Source organism: Typopeltis vanoorti, chromosome 9, assembly GCF_054136105.1.
Source record: "Typopeltis vanoorti isolate ZY-2024b chromosome 9, IOZ_Tvanoo_1.0, whole genome shotgun sequence".
Classification (NCBI taxonomy): domain Eukaryota; kingdom Metazoa; phylum Arthropoda; class Arachnida; order Uropygi; family Thelyphonidae; genus Typopeltis; species Typopeltis vanoorti.
In genome coordinates this window covers 135,693,806-135,718,507 of record NC_143557.1, presented here as the reverse complement: position 1 = coordinate 135,718,507, position 24,702 = coordinate 135,693,806, and the positions used below count along the sequence as shown (strand labels likewise).

At 35.7% G+C, this 24,702-nt stretch overlaps 1 protein-coding gene across 5 annotated transcripts in view; it reads right to left on the bottom strand.

Moving 5' to 3' along the window:
- LOC150103595 (CD109 antigen-like) overlaps positions 1-24,702 on the bottom strand; it is a 716,838-nt gene that overhangs the window by 352,341 nt on the left and 339,795 nt on the right. For all 5 annotated transcript variants that reach the window (XM_090397638.1, XM_090397642.1, XM_090397639.1 and 2 more), the window contains 2 exons: positions 16,858-17,046; positions 1,934-2,083 (listed from right to left, as the gene is read on the bottom strand). In XM_090397638.1, coding sequence (XP_090253764.1) covers positions 1,934-2,083; positions 16,858-17,046 — 339 coding nt within the window. The remainder of the gene's footprint in view (positions 1-1,933; positions 2,084-16,857; positions 17,047-24,702) is intronic.

The window sequence follows — 24,702 nt, the reverse complement described above, 5'->3', positions numbered from 1 at the left end:
TGTCCTCCAAGCATCCACATATTTCAATCCAATCTTCTGACACATTCTGACTATTATGCTATTCATTATTACTGCTCTTCTGCTCAGCTCATCACTATCACACACACACATGCAATCTTTCCTCTCTGCGTTTTCTTTCGTACAACTGCAAGCAAGAATCTCAGATCTCTCGCCACCAGTCATATTTCACTTTCAACTGACAAAGCACCAACAAACCACTTACAAATGATTGGCAAGCCCATTATACTCATTAGCACTCAAATAAATCTAACAAAAAATTTACAAAGTTACCAACTTATGGTTTAAGATGAAACAAGAGGTTCAAATTCTGCATAATGCATGAATGTTAGTAAAGTCCTCTTCTGACCAAGTAAGTTTCAGTGGGAATAAGTGTAAAATAAAAATAAATAAAAATACTCAGAAATGGAATAAATAAATTTACAAAGCTTCATGACCATTATAGTTTTTAAAATATTTATGCTTTTCACTACTGTACATTGCAATTTGTAAATTTCATTATGATTGATAATGAAATTTATTGACAGATAAATGACCTAAATAAAGTGATTTCTCAAAGGATTTCTTAATAAATTATATTAAAAAAAAATTAAGGCACAATTTTATGCAAGTTTGTTTGTCTTAGTCAATGCTATCATGATCATCATTCATAATTTTTTTTAAATAGCAACAATGAAATTATAGATATTATAAAATGCATCATAGAGTAGTGTTAATGTTAACTGTGATGTGTAAGTTAAATAAGCTTACAGCACTATACTTTATCTTATTATTACAAAAGACTTGAAATTAGTAAATATCTGTGTTTGGAGTTCTGGTTACAGTGTTTGAAAGATTGGCAAAGACAAGTATCAAGAAAGGGTTGATAATAACTGCAAGATTCTCTGGGATACCCAGTATTACAAGGGTCAAACACATTGGACAAAAGAGATGCACATTTTGCAAAGACATTTTGTGCAGAAGTTGGTATTTAAATTGGTGGATCAGATAGGAGAGATTGGCTCTTTGATAGGTAATGAAAAGTTGGTAAAGCAAAATTGGGACAAATGATGAGTAGTAGAGCAGATGTTTCAGCTTTACAGAAAGATAGAAATAGACGGTTTAAGTGTACAGGTGAGTGATTCTGCTAGATCAATGTAGCAAAATACCTGCTTTTGAAAATTTGGAAGGGAAGCATGGGATGTAGCATATATAATTAGAAGGAGATATCTTTTAGGAAGTGAAGAAGGTAAGGGATCTGAAGGTAATGGTAGAAAGGATCTCAAACTGGGGGAATATTGTTAAAATTGTGAGGATATCAAAATGAATTATGATATCAATGCAGAGCACACTACCATGTAGAAGTAGGGGAGGGGTGATGGTTCCCTTGCATAAGAACTTGACGCATGCTGCATATGGACTATGGCAGTTTCAGCCTCTAGAATATTGGATATGAATAAAACCTGAGGAAATGCAATTTGTAGAGTCTTGTGGATAGGAGGGGGGGATGAATATGACTGAGGCAAAAGTTGGGAAGGGGTTTGTTACCAGATCGATGAGGAAGAGATTTTTCATAGAATGGAGGGAGATAGGAATAGAACCAGAGGCCATTCCCTAGAAACTGTATGAGAATCTAGACAGTGGATATGAAGCAGCCTTTTTGTGTGGTTGGTGAGTGGAATGCATTGCTTGAGAGGTGGTGAGTGCAAAAACATGAATGCTAAAACACAGTCTGATGATATTTGTGTGTGAGAGTAATGAGCTTCAACAATAAGGCACTGATTTCATAGAGATCTGATAATGATAATAATAATAATGAGAAAATATAACAGATAATTATCATATTGTAGTATTATAATGAATTACATGATTAAGAAATCAAAAATGGAAAATTTTTAATTAAATTTAATGAATGATTAGTTAAAATGCATATTACCTGGGAATGACTAAGTTCACTTCCAGACTGCATATCATACAAAGTCATATCAAGTCCTACAAGTCCAACGTAAGAACCTGGTCGGCCAACTACCACAACCTCAACTGTATTTCCTGATTTGTCCTTTCTGCTGTTAAGTGCTACAGTAAACTACAGAAAAAAAATGCCATTAAGAGTGGTTTAAAATTTTTTTAAATGCCAGATAATTACACTGAAGTAAGTAAAGCGATTATTAATTCTTGCTACCATCTCCTATGTCACCTAAATTTATTATAAACTACTCCTACATGTTTTTATACAAATTAGTAAATGAGAGTTTAATTAAATTCAGAAATGTTAGTAACTGCTGTATTATCAGTAAAAAAAATATAAAATTAAACCTCCATCATTTTTATTTTTTTGATGGAGGTTTACATGGAGAGAAGAGGCTAGGAATAAGAAAAGTCTCATTGACTATGTTATTGTTGATAGTGATGTCTTCTCCCTGGTGCAGGACACCAGAGTGTACAGAGGATCTGAAATTAGAAGTGATCACTATTTAGTCTTGAGCAGGATAAAATTGAATTTCATATTGAAAAGAATAACATGTAAGAAAGTTTTAAAGCGAATAAAAGTTGAGCAGCTCTCAGATGTAAACTGTAGACTAAAATACAGAAAGATTATTGAAAAGAAAATGAAAGAGTTTGAGAACAGGAATCAAACCTTGGAGATTCAGTGGCAAACTCTGAAGAAAACATTGATTGATTCTGCCAGAGAGGCATGTGGTGAGGTTGTGTGCAAGCATAAAAAAATCAGAACTCCCTAGTGGACACAGGAAGTTAAAGAGGCAGTGAAGGAAAAGAAGAAAGCATATCAAAAGTTCCTGGCAAATAAGTCAGCTTTTACTCTTACAGAATACAGAGACAAATGTAAGAAAGTTAAACAGTGTGTAAAACTAGCTAAACAAAAGTCATGGGAGGACTTTGGCAAGAATATAGAAAATAAATATCAAGAAGGTGGCAAAATATTCTGGAGGTTGTTGAAGAAACTTAGGAATGGAAAAAAGAGTGCCTGTAAAAGGAGTTAGAGATGATAAAGGTGACATGAAAACAGGAGAAAAAGATATCCTTGAAGTACGGAGTAATTACTTTGAAAAACTGCTAAATGAAACAAGCAGTGATGACAGCACAGTGATAAAAAACACTGACCAGGCATGCAGTCAGGAATACATATCCATACTTGAAGTAGAAAAAGCCATCAAAGGCTAGAAATGTGGAAAGGCAGCTGGAGTAGATGATATTCGACCAGAAATGCTGAAGTATGGTGGTATAAGAGTCTTACAGTGGCTGCACTGCATAGTTCAGAAAGCCCGGACAGAGGGACGAATTCCCGATGATTGGAGTAGAGCTCTCATAGTACCCATATATAAAAAGAGAAATAAAACTGAATGTGAGAATTACAGAGGTATTTCCCTACTGAGTGTTTCTGGCAAGATCTATGACAGTATACTTGAGAAACGGTTGAGAAGAATTGTGGAAGAAAAGCTTGGTGAAGAACAAGCTGGATTCAGGCCAAATAGAGGCTGTCAGGATCAGATCTTCACTTTATGACAAATAGTCGAGAAAGCATGGGAATATAACAAAGATCTGTATTTAAGTTTTGTCGATTTGGAAAAGGCATATGACAAGGTGCCAAGAGAGAAGCTATTCAATACGCTGCAGTTATATGGTGTCAATGGGGCATTATATCAAGCAATACTTAGTCTTTATTTGAGTTGTAAGTCAGCAGTTAGAATTGAAGGAAGTACAGGAAGATGGTTTAATGTTAAATCTGGTGTCAGACAAGGATGTACATTATCCCCTCTGTTATTCATTATCTATATGGATCACATTATGAAGGAAAGTGGTATTAAACCTGATATCAAAATTGGAGATGTTAATGTCAGCTCTTTTATGCGGATGATGTTATACTTCTAAATAAATCCGCTACAAGTCTGCAAGATTCTCTGACTAAATTGAATAGCTGTTGTAATAGATATGGTATGAAGGTCAGCAATAAAAAGACAAAGACAATGAAAATAGGCAGAATCATTGAAAATGTCAACTGTGTTGTGAATGGAGAACCTGTGGAACAAGTAAAACATTTCAGCTACTTAGGCACAATTTTTACTGAAGATGGTAAATTAAATATAGAAATAGACAACAGAATCAGCAAAGCTGGTATGGTGGGAAGTCAATTGAATAAATTCATATGGAATAAGAGAGAAATTAGTCGGAACACTAAATTAGCTGTATACAAGACAGTGTTCAAACCAGTTTTAACTTATGGATCTGAGAGCTGGGTCAAAAGTAAAACACTTGACCAAAGACTAGAGACCGCAGATATGAGAGTCTTGAGAAAGATTAGAGGCGTAAACAGATGGCATCAATGGAAATATCATATTAAAAAAGAGGATATTAGGAAAGAACTTGACATTGTCAGCATCCAGGAATGCATTAGCAGAGCTAATCTCAGGTGGTATGGTCACTTAAATAGAATGGGAGAAGAAAGATTAGCAAAACAAGTGTTCTCTGCCAGGTTGGCAGGAAAACGACCCAGAGGAAGACCAAGATATAGGTGGATTGATACGGTACAAAGTGCCTTAGATGATAGAAATATAAGATCTGATAATGTTGGAGTCTTGACAAGTAACAGACTGATTTGGAGGAAAATTGTAGATAGGAAGTTAGTAATGATGTAATTTTTTCATGTAGTACTGTCGTATCCTGTACACAGTATCCTGTACCCTTGAGGGTACATAGCAGGAATTTGATGATGATGATGATGATGAAAATTAAACCTCTTTAGTAAATTGATATTATTATTATTAATAACTAGGTCCATGAACTCCCAAGCATTTTGGGAGGATGACAGCTGTTATTCACACAATCAAAATCATTCACTGACAATGCACTAACAACCAACTCTGGCAACACATTTCACTCATTCATCACTCTTCAAGAAAAAAATCTAGTCCTCATGACTTTGTTAACCACACGATTTACAGGGTTGGCTCCTTGTTCTTTTCCTTCTTGTCATGTAATGAAAAATTGCTTCTGCATTTATCCTATAAAAACTCCCTTTAGCAATTTATATATTCTATCATATTTATTAACTTCTACCTATCAACCAATATTTAGGATCCACAAACCTTCAAATCTATCCTCACAGAAAGAATTCCACAACCGTGACACTACTTTGGTCACCTGCCTCTGAAATCCCTTCTCTCACTTCCTCAACACAACCTGAAAGAATGCAGACAACCAAATCTAAGCATTTTGAACATATAGTCATATCAAAGCCTTATTTAAAAAAAAAAAAAAAGATGATAACTTCCCTATCCATACTTGTTGGAGTGGTTTTTGACATCTATGTAAGCTTTTCCCATTTCTATAAATTCAACTCTCTGTCCATCATCATCCTAAAATCCCTGACTTCATCAATTTGTACAGTCAATACCATCAATAAAATACAAACACAACTTGCAATATCTTCATAAAAATGTGCATAACTTTACATTTGGCCACACCACTGAACTGGTGACCTTTGATCACAATGTTGTTGCCATGTGTCATCCGGTCATTTTCAACTCTTGGTGATCCTGTGAACAAAAGCTCATTCCCACTCGGCCTCTTGTCTTTTCTTTCAGCAATTGTAAGTTCAAGTTGGTAACTTCCTTTATGTTGCCCACTCAACTCTTTTGTGGTCTTTCTCTGCTTCTCATGCCCTCAATCTTCACCAACATAATTGCCATTTCCAATGATTCATCTGCTCACATAATATGTCCAAAGTACATTACCTTCTGTTTAGCAATCATTACCTCCAAGGAGCATTTTGTCTTTATACTCTATAAAACCTTATAATAAGCTTAGTTTAATCCTTTATCCAAATAAGGTTGTACACCTTTTGGCAACTCCTATAGGTGTGGATGACTTCTCATTGCTTCTGCCTTAGTGTCTGCACTACTGGGTCTGGCCCCCCACTGATGAGACCTCAATAAAGGTTGAAACCAGTAGGGGTAATGGCTCTTGCCTTAATGCATAGCATTACACATATCTGCAAGGAGATGTGCTTTGCATTATGGGAGATACTGAGATAGGAGTGATGATAGATTTCTCCACCTTTGCCATGAGTTGCCTTGGTGTTGCACCACCTTAGCTCAGTCCTGAAGATACTTTCAAGTGCAAACTTTGTTTGCTCACACTTGGATAAAGGATTAAACTAAACTTTTTATAATCTAACCAAGTGAAAAATAAACTTTCAACATCTTTCTCTGAATCCAGAGTAATTTAATAATAAGGTTGTACACCTTTTGGCAACTCCTATAGGTTGGGATGACTTCTCATTGTTTCTGCCTTGGTGTCTCCACTACTACGCCTGGCTCCCACTGACGAGACCTCATTAAAGGTTGAAACCAGTATGGGTAATGGCCCTTGCCTTAATGCATAGCATTACACATATCTGCAAGGAGATGTGCTTTGCATTATGGGAGATACTGAGATAGGAGTGATGATAGCTTTCTCCCTTTTGCCACGAGTTGCCTTGGTGTTGCACCACCTCAGCATTTTTGCATGCAGAGTTGTGAGTGATTGGAATGCATTGCTTGAGAGCATGGGTCTGCAGAGAATTTGAATGAGCTGTGTGTATGACAAAAGGGACCTCCTAGATGAGTCTGTGACTCTATGGGGGGGGGGAGTCTCAGGATAATACTACTACTACTACTCCTAATAATAATAATAATATGGTTCAGAATTTGTTGAATCACTTTTTAGGATAACTTTACTTGCATGTGAAATTAAAGCAATGGTTCTATTGAAAAACACATTAACAAGTGGAGATGAAGTTGTTATTCCTCTTTATAAGACCTTGATACATCCGCATCTAGATTACTGTGCGAATGTCTAGTCTCCTGGGTTTCTTAAGGATGAGGAAGTGGTGGAGAGGATTCAGAGGCAAGTGACCAAGATGGTGAGTTTCCTGTGGAATGTTCCTTGTGAAGATAGACTGAAGGTGTGTGGATTGTAGAAGTTGGGTGATAGGAGAGAAAGAGAGGATAAGATAGAAACATTTAAGTTGTTTAAAGGGTTTTATAGGATTGATGCAGGAGAAATATTTCAGCACTTGGCTGGAGGGGGCCAGAACAATGGGTCATTCCTAGAAGTTGAACAAAGGTGTGGTTAGTAGGGGCATGAGGACTAGATTTTTTGTTTGGAGAGAGAGTTGTGAATGAGAATGGGTTGCCTGAGTCAGAGAGAGTGCTTTGTCTTTTAATGGGTTCAAGGAGAGGTATAATAGATGGTTTGGATAGTTTGGGTCTCTCACGATAAGTCTTCGGACTCCATGGAGGTACCCATACAATAATAATAATAATAATATAAATGTAAACAATTATTCACCAGAAAAAGAAGAAACACTCAAATTTTGGAAGTCAATCTGGGATAATCCTATTGAATGTAATAAAGATGCCTCATGGATTAAGGAAATAGAATCAGAAATGAAACAAAAACAAATGCAAAATGTCATTATCACTAAAGAAATGGTCAGTGTACAAGCTAGAAAACTGAAAAACTGGAATGCACCTGGTAAATACAAACTCCATGAATGTTGGCTAAAGCATCTAACTAGTCTACACAATTAAATGGCAGAACAATTTAATTATTTGTTACAGTCAGGCTCAGTGGTACCTGGATGATATCTGGGCACACATTTCTCTTCATGAAAGATAAGCAGATAAATATAATAGAATCAGAAATGAAACAAAAACAAATGCAAAATGTCATTATCACTAAAGAAATGGTCAGTGTACAAGCTAGAAAACTGAAAAACTGGAATGCACCTGGTAAATACAAACTCCATGAATGTTGGCTAAAGCATCTAACTAGTCTACACAATTAAATGGCAGAACAATTTAATTATTTGTTACAGTCAGGCTCAGTGGTACCTGGATGATATCTGGGCACACATTTCTCTTCATGAAAGATAAGCAGATAAATATAAGGGTGAAGACCCAAATAACTATCGTTCCAATAACATGCCTACCAACTATGCTTAAGTTGTTCAATCATAGCAAATTCCATATACTATTACTTATCAGATTTATCTGATTGAACAAAAAAGGCAATTTTCAAAAATCTAGAGGAACAAAAGACCAAATCCTTATTAATAAAATGATTCTCAGAAATTCAAAAAGATGAAAAACTAACTTAAACATGGCATGGATAGACTATAAGATATAAGAAAGCATTTCATTCCCTCTCACACTCCTGGTTCCTAAAATCACTACAAATATTTGGAACTATTATTATTATTATTATGTAACATCTCCAGGGAGTCCAAAGCTCACTGAGGGAGGACACCTACTCTACAACTCTCCGTCTCCATCTCCCCAACTACAACTACCTTCATCATCTACACAATATAAACACGTTAACACAAGAATATTTTAATATTTGCCAAATATTTCTGTGTGAAATTAACAGACTATCCTCAGTGGCTTGATAGGAACAGTTTTTACAAGGTGGAATACAAACAATTGATCATTCAAAAGTAGCAAGCCGCATGATGTTACATTGCTAAGAACTAAAGAGAGGATAATCAAGCCACTGAGGATAGTCTGTTAATTTCAGACCTGAAATATTTGGCAAATATTTTATTTGTCAAATATTAAAATATTAAAATATTCTTGTGTTAACATGTCTATATTTCTTAATTTAATGTCACAAGTATCTCTCAAGAATAGATTTCATCATCTACACCAATGCCATCTACCGCCAACCACCACCACCACCACTAGTATTTTCGCAGACAATCATAACGTCCATGCCCATGCTGAGTAGCAAGCTGCATGATGTTACATTGCTAGGAACTAAACAGAGGATAATCAAGCCACTGAGGATAGTCTGTTAATTTCAGACTGAAATATTTGGCAAATATTTTATTTGCCAAATATTAAAATATTATTAAAATATTAAAATATTCTTGTGTTAACATGTTTATATTTCTTAATTTAATGTCACAAGTATCTCTCAAGAATAGATTTCATCATCTACACCAATGCCATCTACAGCCATCCACCAAACACCACTAGTATTTTCGCAGACAATCATAACGTCCATGCCCATGCCGAGATTCGAACTTGCAGCCTTTTCGCTGGTGAGCAAATACATTAACCACTCAGCCAACCAAGCTGGCAAAAATATATTAGCAAATTAGTAAATTAGCAGAATATTAGAAAAAATATATGTTTCTTTCTGGCTGCTGCTATGAAATTATGGAAAACAACTTTAATAGTCAATAATAAACGATTCGGAGATATTAGCATTAAACGTGGAATTTTCCAAGGTGGTTCCTTGTCACCATTGCTCTTCAACATTTCTTTGATACCTCTATGATTTTGAAGAAAACAAAACTTGGATATGAAATTCCTAAATATAATATTAAAATTTCTCATCTGTTGTATATGGATGACTTGAAGTTATACAGTTTGTATTTTCAGTCAGGACATCAAAATAGAATTTGGTTTAAATAAATGTGCAATTTTATCTATTAAATGAGGAAAAATTAATGATACTATAGTTTGCCCACTGATCAGAGGTCCCTCGACACTTCTGCGCATGTCAGAAAAAGGAGAATCCATTCTGATAATAGGGTAATCAGTCTGTCTTCTGGGATGAGTTTGTTTATTATTACAGGTCGGAAAATTTAGCTTTTCTTTTACGAACAGTGCTGTTTTTAAAGTGTAACTATTTTGCTTGTATAACAGTTGGAAAAATGTACGTAGAGTGTTAACAAAATTAAAAAAGAAAAGGTATAGCATAAAACAAAAATGTAACTAAGTTTATTTTTAAGAAAGTTTTCTATAAAATAAAAATAATTATACAGAAAAACAGAAATTATTTCAAATGAACTTAGATATTCTAAACTTACAGTTAAGAGAACTGAGACACGTTAATGTCCTAAACTGATTAATTATTTATGACTTGTTGTGACTCTTTTAACAAACCCATGCAAAAAAAATGTTGGAAAAAATACCATTGTCAAATTCTTTTAATTTTCAGAGTCATCTGAATCGGTGTCCGAATCGGCATCACTTTCACTTAAACTGATCACCAAAGGTTCACATAATTCTTTGATAATTCCGTCTCTGTCCCAATATATATTTTCCAATGAGGTGACATGAGAACAATATTTTCCCCAGTTTTGAACTGTAATGCTTTCAATCACCTGTTCTGAAAGCTTAAAAAGTTTTGACATGTCAATATCCCCAGTTACGTTGCAATGGCGAATGAAACTTTTCACTTCTGCCCAAACATACTCAGTAGCATTAATATCGCAATGATTATGCTGGTAGCTTCAAAGCTACAAATCCATGCTCTTTGAGCATCGTGTCGAATTTAAATAGTTTAGTTGTGGGCGAGTTTCTTTTGACCAAATTAAGCAATTAAATTTTTCACATATCTGGGAAATGAGAAATGTTATTTGCAGAGAGCCAATCCATAAGAACTTGCTTCTTATTAGACCAATCTGGAACTTTGTTTAATCGAATAGAGTGATATGAAGTTATCAATTATAACAACAGCATTTTTAGGAAGGTTTGGAATCAGTTTTTCTTCTGCCCACTTTTCGAAGATCGTAGCATTCATTTGCCCATGGTAATCTCCAATAGTTGAATTGGCTTTCTATAGTAAGTTTGAATTCGGTAAAAAACCCATTTCTCGACCCGCACACAAAATTATTATGCGCCGTGAGGCATTTCCGGTTTGTGGCACTCCACATTCTTCTTTAGACTGCCAACATTTTCCATAAGTTAAATTACTATCAATCCAAGTTTCATCTGATACACAATCGGTCTTTTCTCCTCCCTGAAACATATTATTGCTCTCAAATACTGCGTTCTAGATAAAACAATGTCACTTCGCTCCATGATAAGTTTCCTTTTATTCTGGGACTTTTTAAAACAAAATCCGATTTCATGAAGTATTTTCCTTAAAGTTTCTCTTTTCCAAAGAAAATTAATTTTTTCTTTAAGCACAGGAATCAATTTCGGAACAGTTGGCACTCTTTTCTAGACCAAGTAAAATTTGTGAATAGTTCTTCTTATAACGTCTACATCAAAATCATTCAAAGCTATGGTTTCGATGGTTTTCTTTCTCTGGCGCTTTTTTTTAGGAGATTTAAATTTTGGCTTACCTTCACCTTTTGATTCCCTACGAATTTTTTTAACAGTCGACCCCGATACACCCGCAATTGCACTTACACGTTTTATGACTTGAGAAAGGGGAACAAGAAGACGGCCTTCTGCCGATTCTTTTTCGCAGAATGTCAGCACATTATTCAATATTCTTTTGCAAGAGCTACTGAAACGTTTAACAACAGAACTTGTTGACTGTACTGGATCCATCATACAAATTAATAATAAAAATATAATGCAAAAAAGCGACAACAAAAATCAAGCCAGTACTAGTACAGCGACAGACAAGAAAGCATGTGATTTCACATGTTGGTGACCAATTCGTACATCCTTCATTTCTTTCTCCCCCTCAGCATGAATCGACTATTCTTGGCAAAATGCCAAGAAGGGATCTACAAATGGTGGGCGAACTATAGCAATTTTAATTTTGATCAAGAGAAATATATTAAAGCAATTTCAGCTGACAAACACTATAAATAGCTAGGTATATTAGAAGCCAGTGATATTCTCCGCTCGAAAGTTAAACAACAGGCAACAACAGAATACACGAAGAGAGTTAGAATATTCTGAAAACAAAACTAAATGGATTAAACACAGTTAGACAATGAATCCTTGGGTTATACCTGTGATCTGATACACAGCTGGCATAATAGATTGGACAAAAGAAAACCTGGATAAATTAGACTACAAAACTAGAAAAATTAATGACTATGAATCATGCATTACATCCATGAAGTGATGTTGACTGGTTGTACCTTCCAAAGAGAATAGGTGGACGGGGTCTACTGCAAGTGATTACAAAAAGGAACAGCAAAATAACCAATACGTGAGCTGGAAAAATAAATCATTGCATGGCCAATTTCTTGGAGTTACTGAGGACAAAATTGATGTGAACAAGATGTGGCAATGGCTACAATATGGATATATTAAAAACAAACAGAAGGATTTATTCTAGCAGCTCAAGAATAGGCATTACAAACTAGTATTGCATTAGAAAGCAAAAATTTTGAAAATAAGTTATAACAGCAAATGCATATTATGTGATCAGAAAGATGAGACTGAAGAACATCTAATGTGCCTGCAGCAAGATAGCTCAAACTGACTATAAATACTGCCATAATCAAGTGGCCAAAATAATTCATTGGCATGTATGCAAAAAAAATGGCTTTCCTACTTCTGATAACTGGTGGCAGCATAAGATAGAGACGGTACTGAAAAACGAAACAGCAAAAATTCTCTAGGACTTTAGAATACAAACTGATCGGCATTTGGAACACAATAGACCTGGAAATACAATAATCAAACATCGACAGGTTTGAATTATCGATATCGCAGTACCCAGTGATAACAACATTAGCAACAAAGAACTAGAAAAAATTATTAAATATCGAGATCTGGCAATCGAAGTTGGTGGGCTGTGGCTTAAACACACCAAAGTTATCCCAATAGTTATCAGTGAACTTGGTGCAGTTTCAAAAAACCTATCCAACTATTTACAGCAATTAAACATCAACGAAGTGACCACATACGAGCTACAAAAAACAGCATTACTTGGAACAGTCCATATTTTATGACACTACCTGACAGACTATTCTTAGATTCTTGGTTAGAATCTGAATTGTTCTGTATCACAGTCAAATTGTTGTTTAAATGATATCTTGTTTTGACTGTGTATCAATTATGTGAATAAATAAATAATAATAATAATATAGACATTAGGAAAGAAGAAAGGTGAAATTATTTAGCATTCAGAAATGTGTAGTTAACCTAAACAGGGAAAGCATAGGTTAGCAGAACAGGTGTATTTGATGCTAGGATACCAGGAAAAAGATCGATTGGAAGACCATGATCTAAGTGGTTTACTTCAGTTAGAAATGCCTTAGAAAACAAAAATATAAGATCTGATGATACAGTCCTGACAAACAGAAGATTAATTTGAGAAAAATTATTAATAGGAGATTGATAATAATGTAAAGTTATTATAAAGTACTATTACAGTATTCTATATAACCCCTTGATATTACTTATAAAGCTGATGACAATGTTGCCGGTGAGAAGAAGAATGGCATCTAGTAGATGCTACCGATGCACCTTGCTATAGACTCTCTAAACAGCTGGCCAACTCTCTGACCCCCCTCATCGGAAGGTCCACTTCCTATATAAAAAACTCTACCCACTTTAAAGCCCTCACAGAAAATTTAACCTTGAATAATGCAGACATATTGGTGAGCTTTGATATCTCCTCTTTGTTGACCAATATTCCCTTAACTGACACCTTATTTCTCTTAGAAAACGTTTTTCCCTCTGACATCTTAGATCTCTTTTCCTTTGCCATTAACTCTGGGTATTTCTCTTAGAAGAACAAAATCTACAAGCAGATAGAGGGAGACGCCATGGGTTCCCCCCTCTCACCCCTCTTGCCAATTTCTATATGGAAGATTTCGAAAAATGAGCCATAGACTCAGCTCCACTCAAACCTTCTATCTGGCTAAGATATGTAGATGATGTGTTCTCTATTTGGCCTCATGGCCCAGACACGTTAGACTCCTTCCTCAGTCATCTCAATAGCCTACATACAAGAATCCAGTTTACTATGGAAAAGGAAAAGAACAATTGTTTACCCTTCCTAGACACCTTAGTCACACGCCTGCCTAATGATACACTTGCCTTCACTGTATACAGAAAACCCACACACACACACACAGGCAGATACATTCACAAACTCTCCCACCACCACCCCTTTCAACAATATGGCATTATTAAAACTCTTACCAAGAGAGCCCACAATCTTTGTTCCAGTGGAACCACCCTCACTACTGAGCTTAACCACATACACAGCACTTTCCTCTCCAATGGCTACAGCGATCACAGTATCAAAAAAATAATCAGTTCCTCCCCCATTCCCTGTCCTTCTCATCAACAAGATTTTAAAAATGCCATCACCATACCCTACATCCGTGGCACATCCGAAAAAATAGCCAAGATACTAAAAAAGTACAACCTACACACAGCATATAAGCCCCACCGCAAACTTGCTACCCTTATCTGTTCTACGAAAGATCAGCTCCCTCCTCTCTCTCTGCCTGGAGTTTACAAAGTACCCTGTTCCTGTAAGCTGGCGTACTTTGGACAGACAGGCAGATCGGCATCCATCCACCTGGAGGAACACAAGTCTTACATCTGTAAACACAACTATGGCCATTCAGGCTTGGCTGACCATGTTTTGGACACCACCCACAGGGTATCATGGAAGAAAACCACCATGCTCCACCACAGCAAATTCAAGAAAGAGAGACTTTTCTTAGAACCAGCAGCAGTTTTCAGAAACCAACCAAATCTTAATAAATACGGTTGCATTAAGCTTCCGAAGATTTGGGAAACATTCATCACCAGAGGTCCCACCTTACATTCCAGGCCACCTACTACCGCCCTTAGAAGGCACTCCACCTGGATAGGACTTTAGTGTCACCCACGTAGTTGGGCTTAGTATTGTATGATATTTGTGTGCATGTTACATTAATTGTTTTTGTAATCCCCGTAGATGTCCTAGTGACTAGGACGAAATACAGGAAGTATTAAATTCTATTTTAATTATTTTTGAGTGTCGTAAAAAATCCATTAAACCTCCATCATGATAAACTATTGAGAGGTGGTTACAGGGTTGACACTGGGAGAGTTCTTTTGCTTGGTTGAACAGCGAGAAGGAGTCATGACAAGGGGCCATCCCTGGAAGTTACGAAAGGAAACTATGAGAAAGAGGGTGAGGAGTGATTTCTTTGCATGGAGGGCGGTTGAGCCATGGAATGCATAGCCTGATGGAGTGGTGAGAGCGAGAACAGTCAATGAGTTTAAATAGTGGTATGATAGACTTTGTGTTTCCTAGGAGGGACGTCCCTCGATGAGTCTTGATAAACTTGTGCTTCTTAGAAAGGACCTCCCACGATAAGTCTTTTGACTCCATGGTGGCCTGAATAATAATAATAATAAAAATATTTTTTCATATGAAAACACTATATGCTTTGTTCGACATAAAAAATAAAACTACTTGTTTATCTTGCAGCACACACAAGATAAACAAGTAGTTTTATTTTATCACAGAATAAGGTACAGAGACATCTGCAATCTGTGTAATATACTTCTCAACAAATAGTGCAATTAGAGACAACTGGGATAAAAACAGCACTAACTAATGAATCACATGCCCCTCCCTCAGAAACTATGCTGTATAGACTCAAGAAAAAACCATATGTTGCACCAGCAAACACAGTATCTAACTAAAAACTATTGTTTCTTTTTTTAGATGTGTGTGAGTCTACATGCCAGCTCAAACGCAAAGCAACAATAAAATACAACTGAATGTGTTAAAATTCGAAAGCATGTTAAAACTAAGAAATATATAGTGAATGTTGCTATGGCAGTTTCAGATATTATGGAATTCAGTTGAAGAGAATTAGCATTTTAACTCAAAAATTGTCGGCTTGCTTTTATCTTTGGGTTGCATAATCTTTTGTAACATTGCACCAATCATATCTACATCTTCATAACTGCTCTATCTCTACTGGCCTACCACTGCTGTCTGTTTTGCGCTCTGCTCTCACTTCTTTAGTCATTTGTGAAGAATCGTTCATCATGAACCTCAAGTCTTATAAATTACTGATAATTTTTGCTCGAAATAATGGGAAATAAGATGACGCTATTGGGTAGATGACCTGATGATACACACAAGGAAACCACTCTCGAGGGCTGGAAGTAGCAATAGCGAATAGGAGATTCTTGGTAAATCATACCCGTTTTCAGTTTTTTCCTGAAAACTTTAGTTTCCAAAAGTCCCCACATATAGCTCGCACAACGATTTTTTAGCTTTCATTTTGGGAAAAAAAAGTACGAGTTATATTCAAGTAAATATAGTATATGTTACTAAAATGATTTTATTAGAAATAGATGTAGAAGACATTTTTTTTTATATGACAGAAGAAGAAGAAAGATGTAAAGAAAATGAGAAGATTTTTCCTTAAAAGTGGTGAATGGATTAAATGGATTTCCAGAGGCAGTTATCAGTGCTTGTAAGTGAATGAGTTCAAGAAAAGGTATGATTAGGCACTATGTTATTATTATTATTATTATTATGGACCTCCATGGAGTCATAAGACTCATTGTGGGGGGCCCATCTTAGTCAACACCAAGTCTATCATGCCACTCCTTAAATCCATTCACCATATGCAAATCCACCACCCTATCAGGCAATGAATTTCATGATCCAACTACTCTCCATGCAAAACAGCCATGCAAAATGTTAAGAATGGTTAGTGCAAACATCTCACAATAAGTCTTTGAACTATATGGAGTTGCCTGTGTAACAAACAATAATAATAATAAATACAACATAAATATATACACCAAAATGAACTAGAAATTCAGAGGTGATCTTTCTACAGCATTGGGCTATTCAGAATTAAAGCAAAGGCAAGATATCAGTGTACATTACTCCTCAATTTATGTAGGTGTTCTCGAGTCTGATAAGCCAAAGGATATATTTGGTTCTGATAAGTTACAGGAAATGCCAACTCATTTGAAGTTGGAGGGGGGGGGGCTTACCATCTTCATCCAACAACAATAATAACTAATTAGCAGCTTTCAATAAATATGATTAATAAACAGTTTTTAATAAACTAGTTTACTATCAGAAATGATAAAAGAGACAAAGAAAAAAACTCACATTGTTTCTTGAAATACCATTTACAGGAAAAGTTAAACTGTCAGCAACCACTTCACCCTCCCTAGCAACATTATATACAACAACAGTAGCAGTTGGAGCCATCTCTGGAGATAAGGTAACTGCAAATGTCTTGATACTAGAAGTCATTTCTTCCCAACCTGAGAGCAGAATAATACCTTTTGAGAGAATCTAAAAGAGAAAATTATTTTAAATAAACAGTTTAAAACTAAATTCAAATAGTATTCATTATATTAAAATATGATTAACAAATTAATATGTTAAATATTTTAACAAATTATATATGGAGGAGCAACATCCAAGAAGAAGAAAGTCACTACTGGTGTGCCTCAGGGATCTGTTTTAGGGCAATTGTTGTTTAGCCTGTATGTGCTAATGATATTGAGGAAAATTTCAGTGGGGTATACAGCACTTTGCGGATTATGTAAAATTGGGACAAACTATGAGAAGTAGGGCAGATGTTATGGCCTTACGAATAGACTTTAATAGACTGAGTGAATGGGCACAGGATTGGGGATAATAGTTCAATGTTGCAAAATGTAAAGTTTTAAAATTTGGAAAACAAACATGGGATGTAGAATTTATGCTTGGTTAAGATATATTGTTGGAGGAAGCGGAATTAAGAGATCGTGGCATGATGGTGGATAAGGATTTGAAATATATAGAGAACATAAATACATATATAGAGGACATATTGCCAAAATTGTAAGGACAACACAATGAATTTGGGCAATGATGTGAAGGACACTGACTTGTAGAATTAAGAGATTCTGGTTCCATTGTATAAAGCCTTGATTAGGTCACATATGGACTACTGTGCATGTACAGATTTGGTCCCCTGGTTTTCAAAAGGATAACGAGATGTTGGAGATGATCCAGAGGCAATTGACCAAAATAGTTTCTGATCTCTGGAATGTTGAATATGCAGAAAAGTTGAGACAATGCAATTTGCAGAGTCTAGTGGATAGGAGGAAGAGGGGTGATATGATATAGATGTAAAAGTTAGTAAAGGGTTGTTATAGGATTAACGTTGAAAAATTTTTCATAAAATAGTGTGAGATTGGGAGAGAACAAGAGGTGATCCCTGGAAACTGTATAAGGAAATTGTGAGCAAAGGTGTGAGAAGCAGGTTATTTGCATGGAGAATTTTGAATGATTGGAATGCATTGCCTGAGAACGTGGTGTCTGCAGATAATTTGAAAGTGTTTAAGGCACAGTGCGATGATATTACAAAAGGGAACTCCTAGATGAGTCTGTAACTCCATGGGGGTCTTAGGATAATAATAATAATAATAATAATAATAAAATTTCATTAATAATAATTAATGAAATTTCTGCAATGCAGGAATTTAGTTTTATCCAGACAAATGTCTAATAAATAGCTTTCATATATCTACCTAGGCAAGCACTGCTGTTTTGTTTCAAAGTGTATGTAACTGTAAATGCCAATCGATTGGAAACATATTATGACCACTGGGTAGCAAGTGTAAGATCATCGTCATAAGGGCTGCAGCAGTCAATTTTACAGTTACTGTGTGATAATTCTATGTATTTTTAGAATGAGTGTTACTGTGTGATAGTGTGATTGGTACATGATATTTGCTTAAATTCTTTATTATTATTATTATATTATTCAGGCCTCCATGGAGTCAAAAGACATCATGGGAGGTCCTTCCTAAGAAACATAAAGTCTGTCAAGACTCATCGAGGGGAGGTCCCCCCTAAGAAACACAAAGTCTATCATACCTCTCTTTAAACTTATTGACTGTTCTCGCTCTCACCACTCCATCAGGCAACGCATTCCATGGTTCAACCACCCTCCATGCAAAGAAACCTCACCCTCTTGCTCACAGATTCCTTTCGTAACTTCCAGGGATGGCCTCTTGTCATCACTCCTTCCTGCTGTTCAACCAAGCGAAAGAACTCCCCAGTGTCAACCCTGTAACCACCTCTCAACAGTTTAAAAGTCTCAATCATATCACCTCACCTTCTTCTATCCACCAAGCTCTGCAGTCCACATTCCCTCAGCCGATCCTCATAACTATCATTGTACAGTCCTGAAACCATCTTTGTTATCCGCCTTTGTACCCTTTCCACAGTTAATTTATCCCCTTCAAATCCTGGGGAACAAATCTGAGAACAATAGTCCAAGTGTGGTCTGATCAGGGTCTTATACAACAGAATGATAACTGTTTTATCTCTGCAGGTCAGCGTCCTTCTCATTATTGCAGCAATCCTCTGTGTTACCTTCATCACCTGTGCAATATGTCCCCTAAATTTCAGGTTTCTAGACTTTAGACTGTGTATTATTTTAAATTCTCTATTCTTGTTCAGCACTCTAGAATAAAATGGTGGTGAGAGTGAGACAACTGCATAGCTTGGAACACGAAATACAAAGTAATTGGCATGGATAATTTTGAGAGTGGTACAGTACCATGAGTGTAATATGTATGCATGTGGAGATGTTGTGGATGTTTATGTGAAGAAGCTGAATAAGAGAGATAAGCAAGTGCAGATTTGCAGTCAGTGTGATGTGCAGTAGGACCATGAGGCTTTCATGGCATTGTAAGTAAACTTGACAGTGGTTATATGCAAGGCCGTATTCATGTGTGTGCGAACTGTGCGGTGGCACAGGGCCCTGCAAAGTGCAAAAAATTGAAAAATGAAAATCAATTAATTATTTTTTAAATTATTATATAAATTAATATTGTAATTATTATATAAAAAATATTATTATATAGAAAAATATATGCATATAATTTTACAACCAACTATTGTTGTTATAGTAAGCGAAATAAGATCGTAGCACTAGAGCGGTAGTATTTGAAACTAATCTAAGATATATAACAATATCGTACATAGTGTTAAATAAGGAAAAGTGCATTTTAAAGTGTTTTTAATAATTTTAAGGAGTTTTTTGATTTTAGTTTATGATTTTATGAACACATAAGTATATACACGTACTGTCATGGCAATTTTTTTATGTGACATTACTTGCAAAACATCTTAAAAAATATATTTTGTAAACTGGTTTTAGGTTATCCGACATCAAAATTTTTCTTCAATAGCAGTTTTCAATCTATATTAGATTTATTTATTTTCTAATATTATCTATTTTAGATATATTTTATTTATCAGGTAAGTAATTTTATTTTAATTTATTAACTTATTTTATAATTAAATCTATCGTATTTAATTCAAGAGTATGACTAGTTGTGAGAGAGATTATTATGGAAGAAAATACCCAAGTGGGCATGAAAAACGAAAGTGAAAACAAGAAAAAGAAGCGGCTGAGGAATGTCAAAGAAATTCACTGTTTAAATTTATGAAGTTGAACTCGTATATTTGTTCAGATATATCAGTTGATAACGGAAGTTCTGAAATAACTACAAACAGTTCTTCGGCTTCAACATTAATTAATAATGAGAGTTCTGAAATACTCAAAGGAAGCGGAGAACATGACGCGTTTGATTAAACAATGAGTATTAAAGATCCTAAAACTGAGACACCAGAGGAAGGTGAACTATTTACTATTGATGATCCAGCAACATGGCCCAAAATTTTGAACAACGTAACAACACTAACACAAATTGTACAACGTGGTCCACAGTCTCCTCTGACTGAAAATGATTTTCCAAAAGATGACAACAAGAGGTGTTTTTTCATAGCTCACTATGTTAGGACAGTTGCAAATGGAGATAAGCAAAACAGAAGATGGCTTGTATATTCAAACTCTTCCAACTCTATTTTTTGTTTTTGTTGCAAATTATTTTCTTCTGATGATAATTTTTTATCTAATAATGGCTTTTCTGACTGACTACATGTAAGTGAAAGATTAAAATCACACGAACGAAATCCAGTGCACATGAAATGCATGTATTCATGGATACAAATGGAATGTAATTTAAAAAATCACAATACAATTGATCAGGCAAATCAAAATGTTACAATTTGAAGCAGAATGGTTAAGAAATGTTTTAAGACGAATAGTAGCAGGAATTCTTTATTTATCCGAACATAATTTAGCTTTTAGAGGTAATTTTGATACTTTGTACACAGTCCATAATGGTAATTTTTTAGGAATCATAGAATTAATTGCAGAATTTGATCCACTTTTAAAAGATCATTTAATGTGATCATTTAATTAGGGAAAAAAAATTATAGCTAAGAAACAAAACTCGTATCTATCAACCATTGTGCAAAATGAATTAATTGTTGATATGGGAACCAAAATTCAACAAAATATTGTAAATATGATATGACAGGCAAAGTACTATTCAACATTTCTTGATTTTACTCCTGATGTTAGTCATTAGGAACAAATTTCAGTAATTTTTAGATTTTTACATATATTTGAAGCAGATATTGAAATTCGTGAACACTTTTTGAAGTTTTTAACTACTAATGACACTACTAGAAAGGTATATATGAAAATATAAAATCACTTTTAAATAAATTAAATCTTAAATTGCCAGATTGTAGAGGGCAAGGGTATGATACCGAAGCAAATATGAAAGGAGTATATAAGGGAGTCCATGCTTACATTTTAAATGAAAACGAAAAGGCATTTTATACTCCTTGCGCCAGTCATAATTTAAATTTGATTTTAGGGGATGTTGCAAAATCATCAATTATAGCAATAAATTTTTTTAATGTTATACAAAAAATATATACATTATTTACTGCCTGAACTTCACATTGGGACATATTAAAAAATTTGTTAAACAATTCTGCTTAACATTCTGGAATTTGAAAATGTACAGCTCTAACTGATTCTATTTTACATTACCATCTTGTATCACATAACGGTTTTGGAGATACAAGATGGGAATGTAGAATAGAATCAGTTAGAGCTGTATGTTTTCAAATTCCAGAATTTTTAAATGCACTGAAAGAATTATTTAAAACTTCGTGGCCCTGCTTTTCCATTTCGCACAGAGCCCCGCAAAATGTAGAAACGGGCCTGGCTATATGACTTTCTTAACAGTCACATACTGTCCATTTCACCTACTATGCCATGTTACCTACTCTGATTGAAAGACTCATAATCCATATGAGTCCTTCCTAGAAAACAAAGTCTATCATACCACTTCTTGAACTCATTGACTGTTTGTGTTCTCACCACTCTATCAGGCAATGCATTCCACAATTCAATCACCCTCCATGCAAAGAAACCACTCCTCACCCTCACAGCTTCCTTTCATAACTTCCAAGTGATAGCCCCTTGTCCTCGCTCCTTCCCAATCTTCCACCAAGCAAAAGAACTCCCCAGTGTCAACCCTGTAACTACCTCTCAATATGTCTCAATCATATCCCCCCTCTTTCTCCTATTCACAAGGCTCTACAACTTACATTCTCTCAATCTGCCCTCATACTTCACATTTCAAAGACCACTGACTACCTTTGCAAATCTGGACCCTTTCCAACACATCCTCGTCACCATAAAAACCCAGCAACCAAATCTGTGCATAATAATCCATATGAAGCCTGATCAAGGCATTACAATGGCATCATAACCTCTGTCTATTTCTGCATGTCAGGATGCACCACATCATTGCCATTATCTGATTGACATCTTCACAACTTGAACAATGTAGTCCCTGAATTTCAGGTTCTTCTCCATCATGACTCCTAGATCTCTCATCTCCTCTACTTCCTTCAAAATTTCCCCACCAAGTGTATTATTCTTTACATCTCATTGTCGTGTACCAAATCTCAAAACTTGACATTTAGCAACATTGAACTAACAGTTCTACTTACCTGACTATTCATGCAATTTATTCAAGTCCTCTTGTAAGGCCATAACATCTGCTTGACTCTGCACTGCTCTCCCCAGTTTTGCATCATCTGCAAGCAGCTGCATATCACTAGTTAAACCAACCCCAATATTATTAACATACAAATTGAACAACAATGGTCCCAAAACTGACCCCTGCAGATAATGCCTTGTGAATTTACATGCACTGTCAATAACTTTTCTTCTCAGCTGATCTACCCAATGTACTGATGCTAATTGACTACAGAGCTTCCTATAATTACCCACTTTATACTTCCACATATATCCATTTTTAGAAGTAATCTTTTTTTGCTTCACCACTTCCCAAACAAGCACCTTGTGATCACGCTCACCAATCAGCAGTGTCAACACATCGTTACCAACTACATCTTGTGAAGTTATCACCAAATCCAAAACATTAAAGCCTCTAGTTGATGCGGTCAGTCACATGCACTTAAGATATTTATCGCTCAGAAATTCAACAAACACAATTATGGCAAAATTTTAATTATGGCAATATAGACTGGAATGAAGAGATAGCAACTGGAAGTAAAGAAAATGAGTTTCTTGAGTTTTTGAGGGATAACTACCTCAGACAGTATGTAACAGAGGGCACAAGAGGATTAAGGGTCTTGGATTTGGTCATCTCATCGGAGGATGTAATTATCAACGAGGTATCAAATCATCCACCAATTGGTGAAAGTAACCATGAGGTGATTACTTGGGTGGTTGCCAGCAGTGCAAGGACCCCTGTGAATAAAGGGTATATGTGGAATTACAAGGGGGGTGATTATGAAGAGCTCAGGAGACAGCTTGCAGGTGTAGCATGGAATGAGGAGTTAGTTGGAAAAGAGATCAATGCAGCTTGGGGGATTTTCAAAAAATATTTAGTGGATGCAATGTCTAAATGTATACCACGGGTGAGAAGGTTAAATAAGATAGGTGTGAGATGGATGAATAAAGAGATTAAGCATGCAATACAGAGAAAAAGGGCATTGTGGAGGCAGCATAAGAGAAGTGGAAGTAACCAATTTCATGAGGTCTACAAAGACCAGGCAAGGAGGGTGACTTGGTTGGTGAGAGTAGCTAAATTATTATTATTATTATTATTACGGGTATCTCCATGGAGTCAGTAGACTCATCGCGGGAGACCCAAACTAGCAAAACAATATCTGTCATATATCTTCTTGAATTCATTTACAGACGAAGAGCTCACAACTAAGTCAGGCAATGAATTCCACTCATTCACCACCCTCCAGGAAAAAAACCTTGTTCTGACACCTTTGTTAACCACACTCTTCTTTAATTTCCAGAGATGACCTCTTGTTCTTCCATCACTATCACACAGCTGAAACATTTCCCCTGCATCAATCCTATAAAAACCTTTTAGTAATTTGAATGTTTCTATCATATCCCCTCTTCTTCGCCTATCAACCAATCTCTGCAATCCACAAGCTCTCAATCTATCAATGTAGGGAGCATTTTTTATATCACTTACCAACTAAAGAGAGGTATGAACAGCAGTTAGCTAATGAAGCTAAAAAGAATCCTAGGGAGTTCTTTCGATATGTAGCCAGCAAAAGAAAGAATGATTATGGAAGGATGACATTGATTGGAGGAAATGGTATAAAGACAGCTGTTGCAGAATGTGTGGTGGAGATACTTAATGAGCATTTCATAAAGATCTTTCAATCTTGTGAATGTGACTTCATGGAGAGATTAAGAGCAGTTGATGATGGGGAGGAGAGACTGACTGTAAGTGAGCAAGAGGTGTTTGTGGAGTTGAGTAAACTAGATGTAAATAAGGCTGTGGGACTTGATAATATATCACCACGTATTCTGAAGGAATGTGCCAGAGAGTTGACACCTGCCTTGACATATTTTTTTAATACGAGTCTTGCACTTGGTCAAGTCCCTAAAGAGTGGAAGGAGGGCAAGATTGTGTGACTTCATAAAGGAGGCGATCAAACTCAAGCATCAAACTATAGGCCTATCTGTGTGTCAGGTGTTGTGGTTAAGTTGTTGGAGAAGCTTGTGAGAACTAGGATCCA